At 52.8% G+C, this 15,642-nt stretch overlaps 1 protein-coding gene across 3 annotated transcripts in view; it reads left to right on the top strand.

Moving 5' to 3' along the window:
* Positions 1–15,534, top strand: part of Galns (galactosamine (N-acetyl)-6-sulfatase) — a 33,726-nt gene extending 18,192 nt beyond the window's left edge. Inside the window, 5 exon segments of one of the 3 annotated variants that reach the window (NM_001047851.2) lie at positions 776–912; positions 1,592–1,694; positions 7,396–7,517; positions 11,247–11,364; positions 13,026–15,534. In NM_001047851.2, the coding sequence (NP_001041316.1) occupies positions 776–912; positions 1,592–1,694; positions 7,396–7,517; positions 11,247–11,364; positions 13,026–13,112 (567 nt within the window). In that variant the 3' untranslated portion in view covers positions 13,113–15,534. 3 annotated transcript variants of the gene reach the window in all.
* The last annotated feature ends 108 nt before the right edge of the window (positions 15,535–15,642 follow it).

Below are 15,642 nucleotides of genomic sequence, written 5' to 3'. Positions count from 1 at the left end.
GCACTGACCATCCCAAGCCACAGAGGTCAGGGAAAAGAGATGAGCACACTTCTATCTCCAGCACAGCAGCACTTAGAGGGTACCGGGGGTGGGCGAGCCAATGAGGGAACTCACTGTACAGAGGAGGCAGAGCCACAAAAGAACCCCGGCCACTCACTTATGTCAGGGCGTGAGCAGAAAACAGCTAGGTACACTTTCCATGGGGCCAGTACATCCACGGATGAACAGTAGTGGCCTCAGCCTCTCTTGGAACTGCCTTCTGACTGGGTGAAGCAGAAGACTGGACCCTTTCTTTTGTGCCTTTCCACCTGGCTTCCTTGCTACTTCTGGGTCTTTCCCGACCTTTTCTCCTTTGATACACAAAGCTCACAGTAGCTTTCAGGTGTCAAAATGAACACTGTCGACTCTTTTGGGACAGCTAAGCCTTGAGAAGTGGGACCCCTATGTGTGTCTCTGTGAGGAGGAGCAGGGGCTCTAGCATTCTGGGTCTAGCTATGACAGCTGATCCATATGTGGTAGGGGCAGTGGGACATGAGGTGTGTCCTGACTCTGGGGTCAGATGTTCAGTTTAAGTCCCATCTGCCACCTACCAGCCCCATGACTCCACTTAACCTGGCTGTGCTCCCACCCATGGCATGTGCCAGGTGTAAGTGTTGGGCGTTCGTGCACATTTGCATACCCAGAGGAGAACCAGGTGCTTACCACTCCAAGCTCCAGCCCACAAACACCATCGGGTCAGGATGGAGCGCCTGAAGGACTCCTGCATCCATTTCAGGTCAGCCACCAGCTGGGAAGCATCATGGACCTCTTCACCACCAGCCTGTCCCTTGCAGGCCTGAAGCCCCCCAGTGACAGGGTAATTGATGGCCTTGACCTCCTCCCCACCATGCTCCAGGGCCACATCATAGACAGGTTGGTACTAGACGACGTCTGTCCCACCTCTAGTCCTGCCTCCTTGCCCCAGCTCCTCATGACTTCCTGCATTGGCTAAACCTTCCTCACTGGCTGGCTATGACCATATGAGAGGAAACAGTGTAGATGCTGGGGTGGAGGGAAACAAGGTGGAACTGGAACCTTAGAGCTACACCTGGGATGTGCACCTGGGAAAGAGACCAACCTGGTCCATCAGGGCCCCTGGAAGCCCTGAGTCTTAGGAAAGCATCTTAAGACTTCGGAGATGGGCGGTGTCCTTCCAACACGTGTTGGCTTTTTTCCCAGTCCCAGATCCATCTTACTTCCAAGAAGGGGATCTCAGTGTTAGCAGCTCTATGCCTTTGTCAGCCCCATTTCCTAGGGCCTGGCTTTGCCTCCACAGGGATGAGGGCCTGCCAGGGGATGACTCAGGTCAGTTCCTGTAGCCTTGTTGTCACACATACCAGGCCAGTAGGACCCAGGACCTCATGCGTGCTGGGAAATCACCCTCCTGAGCTGTGCACCCCAATTCCCCCCTGCCTTTTGTTCTCTGTGGCCTTAGCACATCTTTAAAGTATCGGGTGATACTTTAAAGTGGGCAACTTGCCACTCCCAGCCAGGAGCTCCACATGTAAACACACAGACTTGATCTCTACTCTTTCTCTCCTCAACACAACAGGCCCATATTTTATTACCGTGGCAACACACTGATGGCAGTCACTCTTGGCCAGTACAAAGCACACCTCTGGACTTGGACCAACTCCTGGGAGGAGTTCAGACAGGTACAGGCCTCTGAATACAGCTTCTTTGGGAGGGGGCACCACTGGGAGGCCGCTGGAGAACTGGGTTGAATCTCTCAGCTACCAACAAAGGAGGCACCATTTTCCTCACAGCCTCCCTCCCTTGTGTGTCCCTATGGGTCCTGCCCAGTCTTAGTTTTCACGTCCAGATGTCTAGATGGAGATGGAGATTGGGCACATGGCTCTGGAAAATTCTAGGGGTGTTTGAGTGGTACCCTGCTAGGGGCAAATATTCTCTCCTAGGATGCACTGCCCTCATAGGTGGTCTTCAGAGAGCGCAAGGTCCAGGTTCAGGCAGAGGGCCTCTCTACCCACCATACCCCTAAGGCTCCACTTAGCACTCTTCTCTTGCTCCCTCCAGGCTGGCAGCATCAGGGGTGGCCTGCCCAGGTCCAGATGCTGCCGGCCACAACTGAGACATCAGTGTCTACATCCTGGTGCCTGCTCAAGGCCAGAAGGTGAATGGTCACACCACACATAACCTAGGCCTCTGCTGGTCCCCCAGCCCACGTGGGGCTGCCCTGGGCCTGTGTCCTGCAGTCCTGCAGGCTGTCAGTCCTACCTCCTCCATCCCCTCAGGCTCGGTAAGGGCCTTAAGCACCACATGAAAACCTTCTAATGTGCCTTAATAGGGAAGGCAATCACTTAATGAAAGGCCTAAATGCTAGAACATTCTGAACAAGCAAATGTCTCAGCTCAGGAGGCTCCAGCTAGGCAGGGCTTCGGGCTGGGCAGAACGCCAGGCTGGACTGGGTGCGTGTGGGCAGGTGAACGGTGCATACCGAGGTGGACATGTGGCTATGACCCAAAGGCACTGACTCCCCGGTGCCTTGTTTGGAAGTTTGGGGAAGCCTAGGACAGTGTCCATGACCCCTGCTTTGCCCATCTTTCCCACCTGTGCTGCCTGAGAGCCATCCTAGACATTCGTCTGCCATGCCTCAGAGATGGTGTCCTGATTCGGGTTTCTACTGCTGTGATGAAACACCACGACCAGAAACCAAACTGGGGAGGAGAGGGAGTAGTTGGCGCTCACACTTGCACATTGTACGCTACGGAAGGAAGCAAGGACAGGAATCAAGATAGGAACCTAGAGGCAGGAGCTGATGCGGAGGCCATGGAGGGGTGCTGCTTACTGGCTTGCTACCCATGGCTTGCTCAGCCTGCTCTCTTATAGAACCCAGGACCACCACCCCAGGGATAGCACCACCCACCATGGGCTGAGCCCTCCATCACTGATCACTAATTAAGAAAATGCCCCAAAGGCTTGCCCACAGCCTGATCTTATGGAAGCATTTTCTCAACTGAGGTTCCCTTCGCCCGGATGACTTTAGCTTGTGTCTAGTTGATATAAAACTGTCCAGTACAGGCAGCCAGTATCCTAGAGACACCTGTCTTGTGGGTGTTCATGAATGCTTCTGGTCCCTGTGACCCAGAAGTGCTTTTGAAAGTCCCTCAAGGGTTCTGAAGTGATAGTGAGTAGAACCTTAGGGTTGTCAGGGGTTTTCTCTGGGGCACCCATTGTTGGCTCCTCAAGAGTCAGAAGGAAGGAGTTCCCTCTCGTGCCTGTGTGGCTCCCTCTCTGGACCACCACAAGGCCACATGGGTGCTCTGCCCCTGCCCTGTGGTCTCCTTAAGGCAGGGTCCAGAAAAACCTATCTCTGCTTCTGCCAGACCAGCACCCATCCTGTCAGCGCCAGTGAGTGTCTGGAAGGTTCTCCAGGCAGAACTCATATCCGCACGGCCCGTTGGGTACCAATTGGTCCTGATGTGGTCCTGTTTGCACAAGGGATTAGAAGGTGTCATGAGGAACCTGCAGTGACACCAACAGTGCCGTACTCTGCTCCAGCAGGTGGCATGGGACCCACAAGGGTTTTCACAGCTTCTAGCTTCTCAGAACATGAAGTCTGTGAATATTAATGTCTGGAACATGTGTAGCTCTTGCTATTAGCAGAATCTCTCCATTGTGGGACGATGATTCCAAAGAACCCAGGTCTTAGGTCCTCATCCCTCATGGACCAGAGTTAGATTGCTGAAAGTCAGTCTCTTGCTGGAGCCCGGTCTAAAGAGAATCATCCTGGAGCCTAAGCCATGGCTACTCCAGCCAAGTCAGGAGATCCGTGTCCATCACCCCCTCCCTCCTAATCTTAAACTGAGGTCTATACGGTGGGTTACCTGCTAAAGGTCACAGCCAGGCCCAGAAGAGCCAGCATCAACCTTGGGCTTCCCTAGCCCCTAGCATCCATCCCCTCCTCCATGGCCCTGGGTTGCCCACCTGGGCCCCAGTTTCTTAGCTTTATGTCCCCTGCATGGTTTTGCAGGTCAGCCTGTGGAGGCCTCGTACTTCACAAGTCCCTCCACACCCTTTTTATGAGAGCGTAGTATTTTTATTTCAATTGCTAGAGTCTCCACAGGCTGTTCTGTAGGCAAGGCAGAGTCCCGCAAAAGATGACAAATTCATCCAAGCTGCTTGTGGGCACAGATCACACAATTCAAGGCCTAGAGGCCACAGGCCTGCTCACTGTCCCCTCAAAATGGCAAACACACTGGGAGGTTTATCCAGAGCTTCTGTGACTACCATGCTAGCTAGGGTCACTCTGTACCTTAGACACGCTTTTCCTCTAAAGGCCAGGCCTTAGGGAGGGTGTCATAGCCTGCTTACCTTGTTCCCGGTCACTTGAATATCTTGCTCCACTTCCTTCTTGGGTCTGGGGACTGGTAGAACCCAGTATTCCTTGGTGTGACTACTCCATATCGACCGATGGGCAGGTAGTGCAGTGTGGCCTGTAGACCCCCGCCCTTAACATCCCTTGTGTATGAGAAAAGAAAGAAAAAAGTAAAAGGAAGGGACATGAGTATTCTCAGGTAGAGTGAAGGAGAGAGTTTATCATAAGCAAGAGGGAGAACACAGCCAGAGGCAGGGACCTCTCTCTGTGAGAGCCAGAGTGGACCTGACCCTGAGCCTTGTGAGGAGATCTGAGGCTGCCACCTCAGCTGTTTGTCTGGTTTGAAACTTTACACCTCCCTCCAAACCCAGTGCTAGAGGTCAGGCAGACCTGGAGGGAGAGGAGAAAACACACAGATGGACAAGGGTGCCAGACCCGTTAGTGTCAGGGTCCTGTAGAAGGCGTCGGAGGACAGACGCTAGGTGCCTGCCTGCCCAATAAGATGGCTGTAGGGGCGGGCTGGAGAGATGGCTCAGCGGTTAAGAGCACTGACTGCTCTTCCTGAGGTCCTGAGTTCAAATCCCAGCAACCACATGGTGGCTCACAACCATCTGAAGTGAGGTCTGATGCCCTCTCCTGGTGTGTCTGAAGACAGTGACAGTGTACTCACATACATGAAATAAATAAATCTTAAAAAAAAAAAAAAAAAAAAAAAAAGATGGCTGTAGGGACAGAGGACACCTGGTGTTCCAGTGAGGTCACTAGGCCTAGGGCTTTTCCTCCCACTCACTGCCAGGTCTAGCAGCAGCTCCTCATGGACACCGATTCACCCAGCCCTCTCCTGTCCTTCTCTGCCTTGAGTCTGATTAGCCTGGTAGTCTGGTCTCCACTGCCCATACCCAATCCTTCTCTGGGTGTCCATCTTGAGCACAGTCCTTTCGTATACAGAGCACTTCCTCTTCTAGCCCCGCCCTATATTACTGAGTGCCTAGGGTCCCGTGCGCTGTAAACTCGCTGACCACCACCCTCACCACATGCCTGTCAAGCCTGCCTATGTCACAAGTAGGGAGCCTGTTCTTCCACTCATTTGTAATCAGTGGTGGTGTTGATGGAGGGCAAACCGATGTGCCAGCCAGAACCACGTCCAGGGTTCCGCACCACACTGCCCATGTTGAAGGAGGCCTCGGCAGCATCCACGGTGTGAGGAGAGACCATCTGGTTAAAGAGTTAGAAAACACTGAGGCCGAGGTCACCTGAACTATAGAGTTGTCATTAGCCGAACTTTTTTCTTGTACGCTGCAGCTGTCCTTGGGTCCCGTGGTCTGATTCAGCTCTAAGGCCCAGTTAAACGGTGGGTTTTTTTTTTAAGACAAAAGGCTACAGTCTGCTCTGGCTGATGTGCACTTGAGAAGGTGTGAGAAAACACCCAGGTCTTTGGCCTTCACTCCTGGATTCCTGGTGTTGTCTTAACAGCCTCAGGTTCTAGCTTCAGACCTAAGATAGAGGCCTCAGCTGCTACCCCTGAGCTCTCATCTCCCAGGAGAGTGAGACGACCTGAGGGTCATGTCCCTCAATCAGCATGTGATTTCTAGCAGCCTGCCTGACCCCATTCCACCGTGGATCCATAGTCAGGCCTGAGTCCAGCTCTGTGGGGAAGATAAGACGTGACTTTCCTGCAGTGCCCTGAGGGTGAGGCACTCAGACAACAGCAGCTGTAAGAGAAACCCTAGACCAATTAGCGGGATCTTAATTAAATAGCTTATTTGATTTGCATCCAAATTATAATTTACGAGTTCCATCCAGACTTACCCATTAACTGTTTGGTATTTTCACCACCTAACTGTGGCGGTTCCCTGCTGTGTGCTGCCTGTTTGTCCTCTGGCGGGACCTCCAGGAGGCCTAGATTCTGGAACCCACTCTGACTGTAGCGTAACCTGTCCTTCCAGTCCCCAGCTTGGCTCTGTAGCTCAGTGCAAATGGGACTCTGTAGTCTATGACCTCCCTGCTTTACAGACTGTAAACTGCTACACCGGCCAGTTGTCCATCACAGGGGTGCTATACTGGGTGTCACAGACATTCGCTTAGTGAACTGCACTGCACATCAAATGTAAACAAACCCTACAGTGAGGTCTCTCATTGACCAGCTGGCTGACACTAGAGCACTTGAGTCACATCTCCCGTCTGGGACATTTGGAGGCAGGACTAGGGGCGTTCTCCATCCCTACACCTGTCCACCCCAAGTAGTAAGCAGAGAGATCTGCTAGGGGAGGTCAAGGGCAAAGGATAAGCTTGTACACAGGAACAACAGTAATGGAATCAGGCTGCTCCCCCGGAGAGGTAGCCGCAGCCCAAGCTCTCCGAGAAGAAGCTTCAGGGACTGGCTCCGTGTGGCCTGAGTGTGTGTCAGCCTTCACCCTGTACTCTGAATGCAGTGGTCATGATTACACAGCCTGTGCCCTTCTCTGGAGCCCGTTCACGACTGTTTTGTCCCTTGCTCTTAGCTCCCATGTTTAGCTCTGGGTCTATGCTCTCAGCTTTCAAGCAAAAGACTCGTCTTCCTGTCTGGTCTAGTGACTCATCGCTTTCTGAGAGGCCCACTTTTCTCCCTGGCCACACACTGAGAGGGCTTTAAGGTGCTCTCGGAGCTCTTCTCTGCACACCATTGGTCAAAATCAAAGCCCTAGACAGGAGACTGTTTCATCTGTTTTGAGGCAGGGTCTCTTGTGTAGCCCAGGCTGACTCCAAGCTCATGACATCCCTACTTCTATCTCCTCCCAAGTGCTGAGATTACAGCCTGCTGCTCAGACCATTATAAAGGAAACTTAGGGAGACACCCAGAGTGAGCTGCCTGAAGCTTTCCTCCTCAGCCCGGAGGTAGCCATACTCTGCCTGACTCATGCCCACTCCCCAGTGAACAGTGCAGTATGGGTGTGTGTGAGAGAAGCTGAACTATGGGTGTCTCTGCAGCATGGGCTTCTGGCTCCGGGACGCTCACTGGCTCTCTGTGCCTCTCATTACAGGGCATTGACTTCTGCCCCGGGCAGAATGTTTCAGGAGTCACAACCCACACCCAGGAAGAGCACACGGAGCTACCCCTGATCTTCCACCTGGGACGTGACCCAGGGGAGAGATTCCCACTCAGGTGAGGCAGGGGCAGGGTCTCCACACTGCAGAAGAGACACTGGCCAGACAGGCCAAAGGTGAGAACCACACCTGGGTGCTCTGTCTTCCATGGAGTTACTCCTCTGCTCTCACAGGGCATGTATGCCTTTGTGAGGTAACGAAAGATACGGTCATGGAACCCAACCAAGGCTGACGTAGAGCCTACCGGCTCCCAGAAACCGCCATCTTCACCTTAGACGATGGCTGCCTTGCTCTCTTCCTGGGTGCCTCTTATCCCTACCCCTTCTGGGTCCAGTTCTCTGACAACCCCAGCAATGGATTCTATACTCTAAGCTACGTTCAGGGATGGCTGAGGGCAAGAGCTAGGGAGCCAGGCACAGGATCCATCCATCCACACCAACCAGCCATGAGACCAATAGGAGGGAAAGACTGAGGGTGGGGATACTCAAGGACTCGACCCCAGATTCTGGAGTAAAGTGCTTCAGACGAAGTCACTGTGCCTGGCTATACCACTATGACCAGTGACGGTGAGTTAAATGGCCGCTGCAGGGTTCAAGAGCACCCCCCTTCCCCTATTCACAGCGAGACTCAAAGGTCCCTGTACCCACGACCAGTGACTGGCATCATGTCCACCAAAGTCCAGCTCCTAACAGTCCTCAGCTGACTGGAGTCTAATTCATTCTCACCCTCCCCAGGAGACTGACACGGCTCCCCTAGCAGGATGGCAAGTGCCTTGGGTCCTGGAATACAAGTCCTGTGTCCCATAGCCTTTCTGCCAGGTTGGAAAACACAGCCTTCTTCTGCTCAGTGACAGCCCATGACTTGCTAACGGGAGACAGAGAGGGCTTTGAGACAATAGAAAGGTCCCCGAGGTTGCTCCTAAATCTTGCATGGGTACCTGTGTGTCTTCAGCACTTCAGAAGACACGCTTTTGGAAATATGGTCTTACAGGTACCGTTAAGATCAAGATGACAGTGAGGTCATCCAGGATAGGGGTGGGACATTATTCTGAGAGAAGAAGGGACACAGACACCAAGGGGGAGAGACACCTTAGGACAAGGCAGAGATAAGCCAAGAGGCTGGGCCAGGCAGGAACGTGCCTCTCAGATCCTCTAGAACTTCAGTGCGTTAACCTTCTAGCCACCAGGCTGTGGCTGTGTAGAGCTTCCTTTCCCTTCCCTTGGGCAGAGACTGGTATTTCCTCAAGGCCCACTAGAACGTAAATGTTGCCACCAACCAAAGGAGCTCTGGTGGCATGGGGTGGTAGTCTGCAGGGTTGATAGGCAGGGCTGTCCTTTGAGATAGTGTGTGTGTGATTTGCCACCACTGGCCTCATGCCCAAAGTCCATAGTGCCTCTTAGTGATGCCAGCTTCATTGAGGACATCTAGCTGGTACTCAGCAGTTTGGGTCCTTGGGGAATTGCTCATCCCAGATGCCTCTGCCCCAGGCCTGTCACTTCCTAGAGGTAGCCAGACTCTGTAGGCTGTGAGTTCCACTCCCTGCCCTAAATCCACTTCCTCCCTCGCCTGAGAGCATGCCTCTCCCAAGACGGGGCATAAGGAAAGACAGAGGTGAATTTCTGGAGAGAACATCCCCATGAAGACACTATGTAAAACTGTACCTGCCTCTTGCTTCCCTGCATTGAGTCTCTCAAATACTGAGGTGATAGTCACAGACTGGGAGCCTTGGAACACAGTCCATAGGACGACAGATATATTTGACCACAGAACCTACAGAGAGTTTGAAATGCCCAAGACTTGTCTTGAAGGTAACAACAGACCATGAACATAGTAGCACACAGGGAGAAGGGCCCTCACAGACAAGCATAAGGAGGCACCACATAGGGCTGGGGGGTGGGGTGAGCAGAGAGGCTAGCTTCTGAAGATCCAACTAGACCAACAAGGAATTCATCATGTGCTCCCGTCCTATGTGTGTCTCAAAGCTACTCTATCTGTGCCTGTTGAAATCTTCGGGGGCTAGACTAGGACATAGCTGGTTCTCAGGAACCTAAGTCCCCTTCCTAGGAGGCTGCAGTGCTAGAAGTGGACCCAGAACTATCGGGGAGCAGCCAACCCCAGCATAAGGGCAGAGTGGCCTAAGCACCGAAGGCCTTCAGGCCCCTTGGCGTTACAATCATGGTGGGGAACTTACAGGATAACGGGCATATGGCCGACTTCTAATGAGTCCTCCTGAGACATGAAGAAATCTAAGGACTTGCATGCAGAATTCTCTCCCTGAAAGGCCTGTCAGAGCCCAAGTTGCAGATGCCTGAGACCTGCCTGCAGCCTGAGCTCGGCATGCACACAGCCCAGGCTCTACCCTCTCTACTCCATTGTGTGCATCAGTGGTGTGCATCCGCTGAGCCATCGTCACAGAGAGTGGGCTGAGTGCTTGACGCTCAGCTAAAGGCTCCCTGACAGTCCAGCCGATGGCTATGACACAGGTATTCGGGTGGACATCAGCATGGTCAGGGAGGTACACAGGTTGGGACAAGACAGGACAGACTGGGTATGTAGCTCAGTGTAGAGTGTTTGCTGAGTGCCTCCATCCCTAACACCTCCAGAAAAAAAAATATTTAATCGGTCTTCTCTGGGAGGGAAATTTAACATTACATTTATTTTTATTTTTATTTTTCGAGAAAGGGTCTCAGTATGTAGCCCTGGCCTGAAGCTCACTATGTAGACAAGGTTGGTCTCAAACTCACAGAAATTGACCTGCCTCTGTCTCTTGAGTACTGGCTTTAAAGGTGTGGGCTGCCATCTTCCCCTTAGCAATAAACACCTCCTAGGGTGGGGACCTTGGCTCCTCCAGTCCTCCCCATGCTTTCTAGGTACAGACTTGTTCCCAAGGGATGTAGAAGCCTACAGGTTTTCATTTATAGTTCCCTGAGGACATATAGTGTAGGCAACAGTGACACGATTTAAAATGACAGAAAGATTTGATCGGCATAGATGTCCTTGCAACTTCATGGTGGTACCACAGTTGGCGACAGTAGAGAGGTGAACATATGCCAACTGCATCCGTTAATGTGTCTTCTAATCCCAGCACTCAGGAGGCAGAGGCAGACGGATCTCTGTGAGTTCGAGGCCAGCCTGGTCTACACAGTGAGTTCTAAGACAGCCAGGGCTACAGAGAGAAACCTGTCTCAAAAGAACAAAAACACATCTTCTTAGTGAAAAATTAATCAAAATATCACACGTGCCTGTGCTGGAGCCTCAGGGTCATGGGCATTATCTCCTCTCTGCCTGTTCCCGCCTCTGAACATAAGACAGTGCTTGCTAAGGAGAAACCAAGTGTCATAGGCAGATATGTTTCAAATTAGTACCTGCTGCTGTGGCAGTTCCCACAGAGGCCCCAGTCATCGTCATCGGGACCCTGATTCTCCAAGCCACACTCCCCGGGTTCCCTTCACACACAGGTCACATTGGCAGTACCAGGAGGCCTTTTGGCCACAGCTCAGCTTCCCGGGTCCCCATGCCCCCCTCCTGACAGAGTCTGACAACAAGAGAGCTGTCCACAGTGCAGACAGCTAGCTGTCCAGGAAGGCTCAAGGTGGGAGCCCATAGCCCATTCCGGCTTCAGACTGCTGTCTTTGCTCTTCCCACCTCTAGCAGGCCTCAAGGGCTCAGGCTTCCCAGGTTAGACCACTTCATGTCCTAGAATGTCTGTGAGCCTCCCGAGCTGCCTTCTAGGAGCTGATTGGCCCTGGGCAGGACAGCCTTGTAACCAAAGCTGCCTTCTCTGCAGGTTCACCAGCAATGAGTACCAGGATGCCCTCAGCAGGACCACCCAGGTCATCCAGCAACACCAAAAGTCTTTGGTCCCTGGACAGCCCCAGCTCAATGTGTGTAACCAGGCTGTCATGGTGAGTGACGTGTGTGTGCTGGGGCTTGCCTGTGCTTGGCTACTACTACTGCCCATGCTAGGCGTCCGTCTCATCCAGTTTTGAGGACACCTCGGCTCCCCGTACACATGCAGTATGGGAGGGAAAATATACAGCATCCTCTGAACACTGAGGATTGTTGGAGGGTGAGTAGCCTTGGTCAGGACTGAGGTGGGCATAGCACCCACCTCAGAGGGTCCCAGTGGGGAATAGCTTCACTGCATTCTGACTGCTGCCTGTATTGCTCGTTAATTGTAAACCTTCCCGCGGGGAGATGTAAACATCTACCCTCCTCCTGAGGTCCCGGTAGCCAACAGAGGTACAATTTACCAATGTTCACTCTGGGGAACTAAAGAATTTATAGACTTTCTTATGCCATAGTGAGTGAAGAGTTACAGGCCGAAGCATGGCACTTAAATCACCCATGCTGGAACCAGGATCTGTAGCCAGTCGATTCCCTTCCCTTTTCCTTCCCCACCTGCATACTCTCGCCCCTCCCCAAGGCTGCCTGGAATTAGGGACTAGGAGGAATGGCCGCACAATCTGACTAGAGTTCCATGGTCCTCCTTGAGAAGAGTCAATAGTCAACAATCCAAGCTGTGACGACCTTTTTGTGACAACAGCAGCAGTTTGGCTCAGGGGACAGTCCCACACTGTATGCTGAGCTGTAACCAGCAGTGGTAGATCAGGGGCTCCTTCTTAGATTGCTGGGTTTCTGGGGCCTCAGGAGCCTGAGCGTCCCCACTGTGGGGCATTGCTGTTCCCATCCAGGCTGCAGCCCACTTAGCACAGGCTTAGTCCATTGAGTGGCTAGCAAGCTTTGATCAGGTTCACTTTCTCTGCCAGTTAAATAATTAAAAGGCAGGAAAAACCTGGAGTGCAAGGGGCAGAGGCAGCAGCGGAGAAATCGCAAGGACCATGCAGAATCGGCAGCTGAGGAAAGGCACTTCTTGGGGGCAAGGAGACACATGTGCAGCAGACACACAGAAGAAAGATTTTAAAGTCCCGGGAACATTTTTCTTCAATAATTTAGAGTTGGTCAGTTTGAAGGAAGCTAGGACGGTTGATTGACCCGGAGCTGTGCCTGTCATGTCCTGAGCGGGCCTTGAACTCACTGAGCCCATCCACCAGCAGGGGTCTGCTGCTGGGAGACCAAAACCTTCATCTAAAGCTAGCAAGCTTCTGTCTCAAGTCAGGAGGATGAAAAAGAAGTCAGGCCGGCCACTTGGAAATTCAGCTCCTTTGTGACCTAGACATGGCCGGTCTTCCCGACTACCAGGGAATCTGTCTAACTCCTAGACTGTGGTGTGGCGGCCTCTTTTCCCCAGCCTCCCCCACTTGGAAGCTGGCTGAGATGCAGGCTGTTCGGGGAAGTTCTGCCCCAAGGCTCGGCTTACTGTGCTCGGCTTCCTAGGGTGCAGCCCCACCCACCCCCTTTCCTGCAGAGCCAGCGCTGCTGTTTAAAGCCGGTCCTGGGGCTCCTCATTCCTAGGATCCCGGAAGGCAGGGAGATAGGATTATCTCCGAGCTGCAGCCAAGTGGGCGGGTGGGGCGGGAGGTCCACGTCGTCATGTTAACTATGCCCAGACCAGAAAAGTCTGAATAAATTACTGTAGTTCACTCTCTTAAACTTCATTTTCCAGAATTGGGCGCCTCCAGGCTGTGAAAAACTAGGGAAGTGTCTGACACCTCCTGAGTCTGTCCCCGAGAAGTGTTTCTGGGCCCATTAGCCAAGACCGAGATCGCCAGACAGCCAGCCCGCCCCCACAGGAGCCCGGAAGGCCTCTGCCTGGGGACGGATGGATGGAAGCCACCAGCTGCCCTTGCCCTCCCATCACTGGATGGGCGGCCCCTGCAACCAGTAACAAGGCTCCAAGACTGCCCCTCCCGGAGCCCCGACCCTGGAGTCCGTTCTCTGGCACTGTGGCCCTTCTTGCCAACTGGATACTGAAAAAGAAGAGGCTCTCCTGCCCCGGTGGCCTTGGTCACCATGCGTGTTCCAGCCCGGTGTCTGAAGCGCTGTCACTTTGCCACCTCACTGTCCCTGCATACATTTCAACCTTGTAGACAAAAGTGAGGGTTTCAGCGTGATGCCAAGGAGCCACCATCTTCCTGGCCATCCGTCCTCAGCCCCAGGCGGCCAACCCCCTGAGCCACCCTGCCTCTTTTCCCACTGGTTACAAACAAAAGACAAGGAGCACATTTTCCAGTCAAGGCGATGCTGTCACCACCCCATGGAGATAGGAAAACGATATCCTAAATTTCTGGCCCTGGCTCAGTGCACTGTGGGGCCACTTCTTTTTTTTTTTTTTTTTTTGGTTCTTTTTTTCGGAGCTGGGGACCGAACCCAGGGCCTTGCACTTCCTAGGCAAGCGCTCTACCACTGAGCTAAATCCCCAGCCCCTGTGGGGCCACTTCTATACCTGCCACCTGCCAGTCATGTGCTCCACATAACCTCCTCATCCTATCTCTGAAGGCTCGTGGGAGCTGTCCACCATGAACAGGTTTGCACATCTGGGCAACAGCTGCAGTGCCAAAGCTGAGCTGTAAGGTTGGGAACTGAGGGTGAAGAGATTGAGTGAGAATAAGGAACAGGAGGGAGCCTCAGGTTTTTTTTTTTTTTTTTGGTTTTTTGTTTTTTTTTTGGTTCTTTTTTTCGGAGCTGGGGACCGAACCCAGGTCCTTGCGCTTCCTAGGTAAGCGCTCTACCACTGAGCTAAATCCCCAGCCCCGGAGCCTCAGTTTTGTTTGGGGGTTGGTTGTCTGCTTGTTTGTTTTAATACAAGGTCTCTCTGTGTAGCCCTGGCTCTTCTGGAACTTACTCTGTGGAATAGGCTGGCCTTGAACTCAGAGATCTGCCTGCCTCCTCCTCGTCGAGCACTGGGATTAAAGGCCTGTGCCATCATGGCCACCTATCCTGGTTTTTACACTAGAGATTATGATGGGAGACTGTGTTAGATGTCCGTGTACCTATGGCATGAACGTTCCCTGGGGAGACAGAAACATGTGCTCCAGATAAGATTCCAATGGCCGCCTAAAGGAACCATTTCATCCAATGAGTTCATTGCTTACAAGAACAGGAATGACCCCCAAAGCAGCTCCATCGCCCGACTGAAAAGTCTCAGCCCAGAATGGATGACAAGCTCCCTCTAACAGAGGCTCCCTTCAGTTAGCCGTCCCCCCTGCACATATACTCCAGTGCCTCCACAGATCACCTCGGATGGAAGAACTGCCGCTCACAGGGAGGGTCCGGGAAGCACTGGTTAGAAGCCACTGGACCTTCCCCACACCTCCATTGATGAAGCATAGGTCAATCTGCAGGGTGTCCTTTGAGTAATCACAACTGCCCTGAAGATGATAATGGCTATTATACGCAAGAGGACGGTCTTCCACACCATTACCTGTAGACTCAGGTACCGTGCTAGGAAGGTAGATCTCCGTTCTGTCTCTGGCTATCTGGATCTTATGGTCCCCACCCCAAAACGAGGACGCATTCTGTTGCAATGCACAGGAGTATCTGTGGCTTCAGAGTATGCATTCCTTACCCCGCCATGCGACCCTGATTCCTTCTCCCGCACTCCCACTCTAGCCCATACACAATGCACTTCCACTTATAGACCTGAGAGTATCCATTAAACTCCCTTCCTGGCTAATTCCAGGAAAGCAGGGACGAATCTCAGGCCCCTCGCACTGCGCGCCGGAGCACAGTACACGGAGCGAAGGGACGCGAGGCCAAACCATGCCAGGGGACCTGGGCAAGACCGGTCCCTGCTCCCTCAGGTCCAGACGGCTGGCCCCGGGGAAAGCCTGACTGGAAAGGCGTGGGGGAGGCAAAACCAAAGAAAAGGGTGATGACAGGACGCCCATCCCCTTTCCACCCATCTATCTTTGAGGTAGGGATGCTTGTGTTTAGGCAGCTCAAGAAATTTAACCCCGGGGCTGGAGAGATGGCTCAGCGGTTAAGAGCACTGACTGCTCTTCCAAAGGTCATGAGTTCAAATCCCAGCAACCACATGGTGGCTCACAACCATCTGTAACGAGATCCGATGCCCTCTTCTGCTGTGTCTGAAGGCAGCAGCTACAGTGTACTCGTCATATATAAAATGAATAAATAAAATCTTAAAAAAAAAAGAAATTTAACCCCAGGTTTTCCTTTGATGTCACACAGGATTGGAGTAAATGTATTACTTCCTGACTGAGGCCACACACCCAACCTCGCAGAGGCCACGCCTCTCTGCCGGCCCCGCCCATCCCGCCCCT

This window comes from Rattus norvegicus, chromosome 19 (assembly GCF_036323735.1).
Source record: "Rattus norvegicus strain BN/NHsdMcwi chromosome 19, GRCr8, whole genome shotgun sequence".
Taxonomy (NCBI): Eukaryota; Metazoa; Chordata; class Mammalia; order Rodentia; family Muridae; genus Rattus; species Rattus norvegicus.
This window is presented reverse-complemented; position numbering and strand designations above follow the sequence as displayed.